General features: G+C 42.6%; 1 protein-coding gene across 5 annotated transcripts in view; it reads left to right on the top strand.

Moving 5' to 3' along the window:
* The window catches only part of LOC133285821 (ABC transporter I family member 11, chloroplastic), a 35,466-nt gene that overhangs the window by 11,621 nt on the left and 12,698 nt on the right, over positions 1-11,147 (top strand). For 4 of the 5 annotated variants that reach the window (XM_061483109.1, XM_061483110.1, XM_061483112.1 and 1 more), the window contains exon 10: positions 10,329-10,449. In XM_061483109.1, coding sequence (XP_061339093.1) covers positions 10,329-10,407 — 79 coding nt within the window. In that variant the 3' untranslated portion in view covers positions 10,408-10,449. Of the gene's footprint in view, positions 1-10,328; positions 10,450-10,591; positions 10,662-11,147 lie in introns of those variants that run through there. The other variant, XM_061483108.1, reaches the window with a different exon arrangement.

An 11,147-nucleotide genomic window follows, 5' to 3' on the forward strand; every position in this document is an offset into this window, starting at 1 on the left:
AGAAGTGCCTCATAGTCGGCACTTGAAAGAGTTACTAATCCAGTTGAAGGTGGCGTAGCATCAGTTTGAGCAAAGTTGGCAGTCGGTGGCTTCAAATGAGGGTACTTCCTATAGCAGCGTTCTTCAAAATGCCCAAGATTCTGGCAATAATTGCAACGAGGCCTCTGTCTGCGGCCACGTCTGCGACCGCGTCCACTGTTCCAATTGGAATCACTGGCCCGAGAAAAGAATGGAGATGGGGTAGTACCGGAGTATGATGCCAGTCGTGTTTTTGGACGCATTATTTGAGCCCTCCATCACAAAATAAAAGGAGATGACCAGAAAATAGCAAAGAACTACAAGAAAGCAAGAATCGCGCAAAAACGTTGCACAAAAGTTCCAAACAACGGGTTTTTCACTGATATCTTTCAAACGGATGGGACCCACAACGAACGGAGACTAGATCTGGAAAGAGGGTGAGGAGGCGAGCAAGATGGTGGTGGTCCGGCCTGGAACGGTGGCCGGACGGTGGCTCACGCGCCGGAACAGTGGTTCGGCCGCCGGAGACTTCCACCGGCGCGTGGATGCTCCGATCAACACGCGGCTTGGACAGACAGAGTCGCCTCCCTGAGCCGCTCCTGATCGCGTGGTGGTTGGTCGGAAAAGTCGCCGGAAAAGCAGTCTGACGGTGGTGAACAGTGGCGGACGGTGGTTTTGTGGCGGTTTACGGCGATGAACGGAGGCTGACGATCTTTTTCCTGATGATACGAGGTTGAGGACAAAAAATTTGTGACTAAATAAGGGTTAGGTGTGAAAGGATGGTTGCCGGTATGATGCACGACACGATATGCGGAAGCAGGATTCCCAGAACACAAGCTCTGGTACCAACTTGAAAAGAATGAATGTATTGTATTGTATTGTATTGTGTTGTGAATAATGTTGTACAAGAGTCCTCTATTTAAAGAGGTTAAATGACCTAATGGGCTAAGCCCAAACAACCTTCTAGAATAATAAACTAATAATAATAAAACTAATATTATTTCTAACAGTTACTACCACACTTGAAACTAGAAGAGTACTCATCCATAAACAGAATGATCCCCTTGGTTTTGATTGTTCCAACACCAGCATTCACATCTTTGGCAACATCTCCATGATACATCAGACAATGTGCTGTGTGTTTTCCGTGGCAAGGATCACACTTGGCCATCATTAATATGAGAGAAGACAAGGTTACCCAGAAAAATTATTTCCAATCACCAATTTGAACCGTAGAATAGATAGAGGAGAAGAAGACGAACCAAACGGCACCAGTACAGACTGGAACAGGAAGGCACAACGACACGTGGCTTACATGCACGAAGAACATCTGCGAGTGGGTGCAAGTGAGATGGACCTGCAGAGCTGTTTCAGGCATGTTTAAGCGCGTGGGTGGTCAGACTCCGATGGGCCTTCTTGGAACTTAAAGATCGGCTCGTTTTGATTTTGGATGGTATAAGTTTGACCGGAAAAGTTGCCAAAAATATTTTCCGGCGGCGGCTGATGGTGGTGAATGGCTGGGATTCGACATATTTTGGCCTTCTAGAGTGACTGGTCCCTTTACTTTGCTGTTCGGGCTTTCTAGGAAGAGAGGACATCTTTAATAATGGCTAGACTTTGCGTTTTCTAGCGAGATGGTAGTTCTGGTGATTGAGGTTTCTTAGGACCAACCTGCTTTGATACTCTGTTGAAATATGTAAAAATAGTTTTTTCTGAATTAATACACTGATTTACACTGATACGGGTATATATACAAGAGTAAATGAGAAAAAATAGATAAGAATGACTCTGCAATGAGTAATCAGCCCTATCCTATCTAATCACTAATTAATAGGAAATAAAAGCAGAAAGATTCTAATCCTAATTTCCTATAAATTCAAACTTTTATTTTTACAAAGACATTGAATTAATGTGAGCTTCATCATGTTGACATTTATATAACTTCTATGTTTCAGTATAAATGCTTGGTTTTATGTTAGGTAACAACTTCTAATTTGTGCATATTGTGAGCTCAAAAGAATCACATTTTCATGATATTTAAATAGTTCGACATGGAAGTTACTAAATGGAATCTTGGGCTTTTCTATTTCTGTTGCGATGTTTACTCACGAGGATCTTGCAATTAAATAGTCTTGTTGATACTTAGGGCATCATTCATATTTTTTGGGTTTTTTAAGATTGTGGTTGAAGAATATACGAGTGCCTTGATGGTTGGAGAGGTTCTTATTGCATTATTCAGACATGTTTTTCTTGTATCCCCATCTATTAGTTGTCTTAAGAATATTAGTTGTCTCAGCCAGATGGTTAGAATGATTATCGGCCTAAAGAGTTGGTGGAAATGTTGCATGGCCAAGGAAGAAAGGACTTTGCTGGATGATCATCCGTGGAACTGTTAGGCGAGAAGTTATATGAAGAATTGAAGCTTCTCCAAGTTCATCAAGAACAATATTTGAAAGCTACCAAACCACTAGAAACTTAGGAAACCCAAAAAATTGAAATTGAAATTAAGACTCACAGTCATGATTGCTAACATGACTCATCAATAAGAGAAGAAATCACCATTGGTATGATTCACAATGGGAGGCCAGTGTAAATCACACCAATGTATTAGGGCCAAGCAAACAAGGCCAGACCGTAACACATCTAGGACAAAGATCGAATTTTCCCCCCTCAACGCTATGTTGGCATTGGGAGAGACCAACAACGACAGGAAAGGTGTGAACAATGCCAGTTGAAAGGTGGGTATCAACGACCCTTGTAGGAGCCATGCACTGATTAACGATTCCATGCTCACCACCCAAACAAATTAGAAGGCTAGATGTAGTAAGAAAAATTTGAGGCAACTAGGCAATAAATTTGGTGGATATCAACGATCCACAACCCTTGAAGATTATTGTTCTAGCATGTGGTGATTGTGAATGTGAAATCATTAAGATGTGCTTCCAAAAGTTATTGCTACCATGGGCACCAATGGAGATGGCTGCTAGTACATCGCAATTTGCCACCAAACAAGTGATAAAAAACTAAACTAAACTGCAACAATAAGACCACTAATCATGCTCATCTTCTCCAGCAAGAGTAGTATAATCAACTACAATAGCACACCACCAGCAAATAACAATGCCCAGACATAAACCTGTGCCGCCGAAGCCAAATAGAAGGCCATTGTGGGCGAAGAGAACCACAATGCCTTACAGGGACACTGACCTAGCTCATGAAAACATAAAGAATGAGAGTGGGTGAATCAAACAAGTTGTGGGAATCACTCTCACAATCTCTCTTCCTCTTGCTGCGCTATTTCACAACAAAAAATATCATGGCAAGAGTTGGTGAGTGAGGCACATATGGTAGCAACAACTCCGTCATGACAAAGCAAAACATCGGCCTCCATTGATGCTCCTCTTAACAGTGGCACAATGAAAGGCAAGCTGTTGCTGGACGAGGATGATGGCCATGTAGATACGAACCAGCCCATTAAGGTGTATAGAAGAGATAAAAAGAGGGGAATTTGGGCTTTTAATGCAGAAGTAGGCCCACGGGAGGAAGATGGGGTTTGTGTTGCAAATGCAAGAGATCCAAATGAAGAATAATGACCAGAATGCCCTCTAACTGATTGCAAGAAAGGAAGAACAAGTTGGTTATGAGAAGGTGGTTAAGAGGAGAGAAGGAGGGTGTTGGCAAGGCAGCTGGGAATAGAGTGGAAAAGGATCTTGGGAGAGAGTGGGATCTCTCGAACGTCTCACACTATCAGTCATTTACATTTCCTTTATCGTTAAGCAATTCTGAGTTCTTGTAATCGTTTACTTTGGGTTGTTAAATTGTCTCTGTGGTGTAATAGTCTATGTAGTCATCTTTGAATTCCATCAATATAAACAAAACTCTGGTTTTCCATAACCAAAACACTTGCCTCTCTGTGTTAATTTTTGTGGTTGGTTAAAAAAAACCTATCAATTGGTATCAGAGCTCCGATCCTGGAGCTCTGTGGGATGGTCAGTACTCGAAGGATGGATAATCGAATGGAGATCGTGGAAGAAGGGCTGCGCAGGAACAACGTTCGTCAAGATGAGATGACGAGAAGATTGGAAGCAACCGAGGTAGGAGTAGCTGAAATCATTCGGAGGCTAGATGAGATGGCGGCTAGAGGGAGGAGTCGCCCTCGTAGCGAGGAAGAGGATTCAGATGAACATGGCTCCGGCATTAATGGAGGAAGGTTTAACAGAAGGGTTACTATAAACCCTCCGGTGGCCAGACGATTGGAGATTCCTTTATTCTCCGGTAATGACGCGTTTGGATGGGTGAGTAAGGTGGAGCGTTATTTCACCGTTAATAGAGTTGCTGAGGCAGAGAAGCTGACGGCGGTTATGGTGTGTCTAGAGGGGGAGGCACTCCACTGGTATCATTGGTGGGAAGTTTTAGCAACCCAAATGGTACTTGGGGTCTTATCCGGCGAGAAATACTTAGTCGATTTTAACCAGATGCTTTGGACAACCTGTATCGAGCACCATACACGCTCAAACAAAATGGAAGCATAGGGGAATTCCGAGCTGAGTTTGAGAAGATGGTTGGACCTTTGCGTTTTGAAGATGAGAAGATGGTTGGAACTTTGCGTTTTGAAGATGAAGATCTATTAAAAGGGGCATGGTTGAATGGTGTACGTAGCAGTATCAGGGAGGAATTGTTGATGTACCCTACTCTTAGGTTGACAGAGATAATGGAGTTCTCTCTGAAGATTGAAAAAAGAAACTCTGCTTGGAGAGAAGAGGGCTGGGGGCTAAGCAATGGGCTCCCAATCCCAATCATAATAATTTGGGCCTAAGAATGGGACCAGGCCCGACAGAGAATAAAGGTTGGGGAAATAACAATATGGGCTTAAACAATAACCCTAATCCAAATCACATCTCTGTTACTAATTCGAACAACTCGAACACAGTTGTGGCCTCAATGCGTGCGGGTTCAGGTGAAAACCCTAAGGAAGGTTCGACGGCGAAGACTTCTACCTCCGTCAATGGGAAAATCCCGACGGAGAGTTTCGTCGGTCAGGGGCGAAGGCTTTCGCAAGCGGAGTTGCGAGAAAGGAAAGATCGAGGGCTGTGCTTTAAGTGTAATGAACGTTGGAATCCCACCCACTGTTCTCAAATCCGTCAGCTGAACCTTTTACTGGTGGAAGATGATGATAGGAAGATGGTAACGACGAAGTAGAAGAGCTGTCTGCGAAACCTGAAGAGAAAGAGACGAACAAGGAGCTGCAGCTTTCGATGAACAGCCTACTAGGGCTCACTTCAAACCAAACCTTAAAGGCTTGGGGAGAAATATTGGGTCAGAAAGTGGAGGTGATGGTCGACTGTGGAGCATCCAACAATTTTGTGAGACCTGCCATCGTAGAGCAGTTGGGGTTAGCTGTAACAGAGGCGTCAGTGTATCAGGTAGAGGTGCGAAATGGCTATAAGGTGAAATGCCAAGGGGTGTGCAAGGTTGTGGAAATAAAGCTTCATGATGCTCGAATTAAACAATATTTGTATTTGTTTGAGCTGGGAGGAGATGACGTAGTCTTGGGGTTGGAATGGTTGACACAATTAGGAGACATCAGGGCGAATTTCAGAGACATGACTCTTCGGTTCGAACAGGATGGCAAAAAGGTACTGATTAGAGGAGACCCGACTCTTTCCCGTTTAGAGGTCTCTTTCGAGTCAATCATAAAAGCTTTGTAGGATCAGGGGGAAGGTTATTTTCTGAGCATAGAGAGGAACACTGGAGCAGTTGAGGGGAACTGTTGGGAAGGGTTAGAGGCATTGTTGTTTGAATATCAGGACTTGTTTCAGGCAGCTAGCTCCCTTCCACCAAAGAGATCCTGTGACCACGCCATCAACCTAAATCCGGGAAGTCAAGTGTCGTCTGTGCGACCATACAGGTACCCCCATTACCAGAAAACGGAGATAGAAAAATTAGTTGCTGAATTAATGGGCAACGGGTGGGTTAGGCACAGTACTAGTCCCTAATCTAGCCTAGTTATATTAGTAAAAAAAAAAAGATGGCAGCTGGCGAGTATATGTGGACTACAGAGCTTTAAACAAGCTCATCGTCCCAGACAAATTCCCAATTCCAGTGGTAGAGGAGCTGTTTGACGAATTGGGAGGGTCAAAAATCTTCTCCAAGCTGGATCTGAAATCTGGTTATCACCAGATCAGGATGAAGGAAGAAGACATTCCCAAAATCGCGTTTCGAACGCATGAGGGGCAGTACGAGTACTTGGTGATGCCTTTCGGTTTGACCAATGCACCTTCGACATTTCAAACCCTGATTAATGAGATCCTGCGACCCTTTCTGAGAAAGTTTGCTCTGGTTTTTCTAGACGATATCTTAATCTATAGTAAGTGTAAAGAACTGTAAAGAACCTTGGGATACACCATTCCAAAAGCTAGCTCTAAGGGTGAGAGTGTCCAAGGCCTTACAAACTCCACATGAGTTGCTCATACAACCAATGTGGGACTATATATCTCAACACGCCCCTCACACAAGAGCCCACTGGGCTTGATGGGTGGACGACATACAAGCCCACCTACATGTGGAAATTCCACTACAAAGAAAGTGGGAGGCGGTGAGATTTCGAACGCTCTGATACCACTTGTAAAGAACCTTGGGATACACCACCCCAAAAGCTAGCTCAAAGGGTGGGAGTGCCCAAGACCTTATAAACTCCACATTAGTTGCACATACAACCAATGTGGGACTATATATCTCAACAGTAAGCACAAGGAGGAGCACGAAATACATTTGAGGAGGGTCTTTGAGGTGCTACGTCAGCAGCAATTGGTGGTTAATAAAAAAAAAAATGTTGTTTTGGCAGTGACCATGTAGAGTATCTTGGGCATATTATCTCGGAAAAAGGAATAAGTGCTGATCCTAATAAGCTGAAGGCAATGGTAGATTGGCCTGTTCCAAAAATTGTGAAGTGGCTGAGGGGATTTCTGGGTTTGACTGGGTACTATCGACGGTTCGTTAGAGATTATGGCAAGATAGCAAAACCTCTAACGAACCTGCTGCAGAAGGATGGATTTCATTGGAATGCTGAAGCGGAGGTGGCATTTGAGCAAATGAAGACTTGTATGACTACTGTACCAGTCTTAGCATTGCCAGATTTTCACAAAACTTTTACGGTCAACTAATGCATCAGGTAAAGGTGTTGGGGCTGTCCTTATGCAGGATAATAAACCCGTAGCATATGTTAGCCAAGGGTTCTCCTCTCGGGCCCAAAATAAATTTGTATACGAAAAGGAGTTGATGGCGATTGTCTTTGCCATTCAGAAGTGGAAACACTATCTTATGGGGAGGCATTTCATAGTCAAGACTGATCAGAAAAGTTTGAAACACATGGTCACAGAAGGTGTTGGCTGAAGAACAACAAAGATGGGTTTCGAAATTAACAGGGTTTGATTTTGAAATTCATTACCAACCCTGACGGAAAAATCAGGTTGCGGATGCCCTCTCCCGTCAGATGCAGTTTGCTGCAATTTCCCGCGTGCAATTATTGGACTTTGAGGCATTAGAGCAGGAGGTACAGCAGGACAACAGATTAAAAACCATTGTGCAAGATCTGATTGCGAACCCAGTGGCCCATGAGGGGTTTGAGCTGAAGGAAGGGAGACTTTTCTACCGGAACAGATTGGTACTACCTAAAACTCTAGGCTTATTTCTCTTCTTCTCAAGGACTATCATGATTCGTGTTTGGGTGGGCATTCAGGTTATCTTCGGACCTATAAGAGGTTAGCTGGACTGGTATAATGGGAAGGGATGAAGCATTGTATCAAGGAGTATGTGGCTGCTTGCGCAGTGTGTCAGCAATGCAAAGCGCACAATCTCAGTCCAGCAGGGCTCATACAACCCCTGCCTATTCCCACTAGTGTGTGGTCAGATATCTCAATGGACTTTGTGGGGGGTCTTCCTAAAACATTGTGCGTTGAGTACGCCCATTTCTTTTTGATCAAGCACCCTTACACAACCAAGGAGGTTGCTAAATTGTTCATTAAAGAAGTGGTGAAGCTTCACGGTTTTCCTTTGACCATCGTTTGAGATAGTGACAGAGTTTTCCAAGTTCTTTTTGGGCTGAGTTATTCAAAAGTGTGGGAACCAAACTCAACTACAGCACCGCTTATCATCCGCAGTCCAATGGGCAGACGAAAGTAGTAAATACATGTTTAGAGGCTTACCTGCGATGTTTCTGCAGCTCCAAGCCTAGGCAGTGGCCTAATTGGGTCCATTGGGCTGAATTTTGGTACAACACAACATAGGAATGACTCCTTTTAAGGCTTTATATGGGAGAGACCCACCAACACTGTTTCGTTGTGGCAGTTTTGTCCCCTCTGTTGTTGCAGTTTCTCTATCTTTAGCTGAGAGGGATAGGATTTTACACGGTTTGCAGCAAAATCTGCTGCAAGCTCAAGACCATATGCGGTTTCATGCCAATCAGCGAAGAAGGGAGGTAAATTTCGCAGTGGGCGACTTGGTTTATCTCAGGTTACAGCCTTATCGTCTTAAGTCTATTGCTAGACGAATTAATGAGAAGTTAAGCCCACGTTATTATGGTCTGTATCCAATTGTGGAATGTATTGGTACAACAGCTTATAAAATTCAATTACCAGATGGTTGCAGGGTGCATCCAGTTTTTCATGTGTCTCCTTAAAAAAGCTACCTCTACAGTTCCTCAAGCCCAACCTTTACCTTTGGTTTTAACCGACGAGTGGGAGCTGCAGTTGGAGCCTGAATCACTACTACAATGGAGACATTCGAACACTGGTACGTTACAAGTTTTACTCAAATGGCAGCAGCTACCTGATTTTGAAAACTCTTGGGAAGATTACTAGCTCATCAATCGTCAATTTTCACATTTCCACCTTGAGGACAAGGTGCTTAAAATGGGAGGGAGTATTGATACGAACTAGCCCATTAAGGTGTACAGAAGAGATAAAAAGAGGGGAATTTGGGCTTCTAATGCAGAAGTAGGCCCACGGGAGGAAGTTGGGGTTTGTGTTGCAAATGCAAGAGATCCAAATGAAGGGGATAATGACCATGATGCCCTCTAACTGATTGCAAGAAAGGAAGAGCAAGTTGGTTACGAGAAGGTGGTTAAGAGGAGAGAAGGAGGGTGGTGGCAAGGCAGTTGGGAATAGAGTGGAAAAGGATCTTGGGAGAGAGTGGGACCTCTCAAACGTCTCACACTATCCGTCATTTACATTTCCTTTATCGTTAAGCAATTCTGAGTTCTTGTAATCGTCTACTTTGGGTTGTTAATTGTCTCTGTGGTGTAATAGTTTATGTAGTCATCTTTGAATTCCATCAATATAAACAAAACTCTGGTTTTCCAGAACCAAAACACTTGCCTCTCTGTGTTAATTTCTGTGGTTGGTTAAAAAAAACCTATCACACCACCCCCCTCCTCCTTGTTGACAAAGGGAGATGTAGCCCCTACAATCTTGTTGCGGGGCCTTTTCATCAGTATTAGTGCCACCTCACAGATACAGTAGTAAAGAGACAGAGAGGGAGATCCGCAGGCTAGATCGGAGAGAGGAGTTCACAAAGAGATGTTTGTGTGTGATTGTAGGAACAGGGGTGGTTGGACGCACCTCCACTCATGGCGCAATGGTGTCACGTGCTGCTTGTATGGAGAGACTTGGTGGACAAGCAATCCCGGGCGCACGACTACTTTGATGATGATGAGCATTTGGTTATAAGATGGTTGGCACCGACATTGATGGTGGTTGGGTTGGAGGAGGTAAAACACTGTAGATTTTAGACAGCTGCGGAGGAGAGTGAAACAAAATGGGCGGATGAAGAAGAATAAGGTTTCTCTTGCTAGGTTCTAGATACCATACTGAGAGAAAAAAGTTTTTGGAGAAAGTGAAACCGTAGTAATTAATGTACATAGAAAAAGGAAATAAGGAAACTATTCTGTTTCTAACATATATCTGCAGTGTTTACGTGAAAAATATATTTTATGCTAATATTAATAACTGATCATGAATCTTATTATTCACTACTTGGAAATAAGCCTTCCACTCCGCGATTCAATTCTCAATTTGATAACCATAGTTAGAAAAAGGATAACTATTTAATTGATACGAACTCAATCGTTAAAGGATTTTTTGTGGCAATATGATGCTCTTTACAATACCGCTTGTGTTGCTTGTAGTTTTGAAGCAAATATTTTCTTCCATTACTGATTCCTCTTTAAGAGAAGTTTTTGTTTCACTTGTTCTATCCCATAATACTTTGTGAATTGCTAATATTACTTATGGAGCGTCCTATGTGCATTTCAGAGAGTTCGCAAGTCTAGTTGATCGATCATGGAGGATGGAAATGGGTGGCAACCTTAGAGAGGAGTTTTTACCATTATAATTTATATTCATTGACTTGTTAATCAGCATGGGCTGTTACGAGGTTTGAATCTTAATCTGCAAGTGCTTAATGTATTTTCTACTGCACCTTGATGCTTAGACTGGAAATTTTCAAAAGAAAAAAGAAAGTAACTCTGCTTTACCAATTGTTAGAGATTAAATTTTTTAAAATAAACTATTCTTAGGCTATCACCTAATAGCTTAAGCTTATCGGACGTATGGTGTTTGAAATGGTATCAAGGCTTCTATGACCAGGTAATCTGGAGTTCACTCCATTTTTTCATAATTAAATTACAATTTCAGCATATACGTCAAGCCCAAGGCTCTTGTGTGGGGTAATTTTAGATGTACAAAATATATAATATACATATAAGAATCTTTGTGCTAGTGAGATCTCTAAATATTTTAACATATCAAAAGTAGATTATGCTTTTTCTATTTTAACCGGTCACCTATACAATCTTGTCATTTGGTCTACCAGAGGTTCAATTGTATGCCTCTTAAACTCTAGCGAGGGAGAATTTGCTAATGACCTGATGACAAATCCTGGATATCCATTCTGGTGGTTATTGATTCATATCTTTTGTTGTAGGCTACTTGTTCATTTTCATCTGTCTTCTACTCTTCTATGATTCAATTAAAAGAAGTGTTTTATGAAGTTTAACTGCAGACATAACTGTGGTGGAAGAATTCCTTAATTAGGATTGGTCTTGCTTGAGTTGTGATGCAAGAATGATTCTC

The sequence above is a fragment of the Gastrolobium bilobum genome, unplaced genomic scaffold (assembly GCF_033153095.1).
Source record: "Gastrolobium bilobum isolate Gb01-03AN ecotype WA unplaced genomic scaffold, APGP_CSIRO_Gbil_v1 utg1929, whole genome shotgun sequence".
Classification (NCBI taxonomy): Eukaryota; Viridiplantae; Streptophyta; class Magnoliopsida; order Fabales; family Fabaceae; genus Gastrolobium; species Gastrolobium bilobum.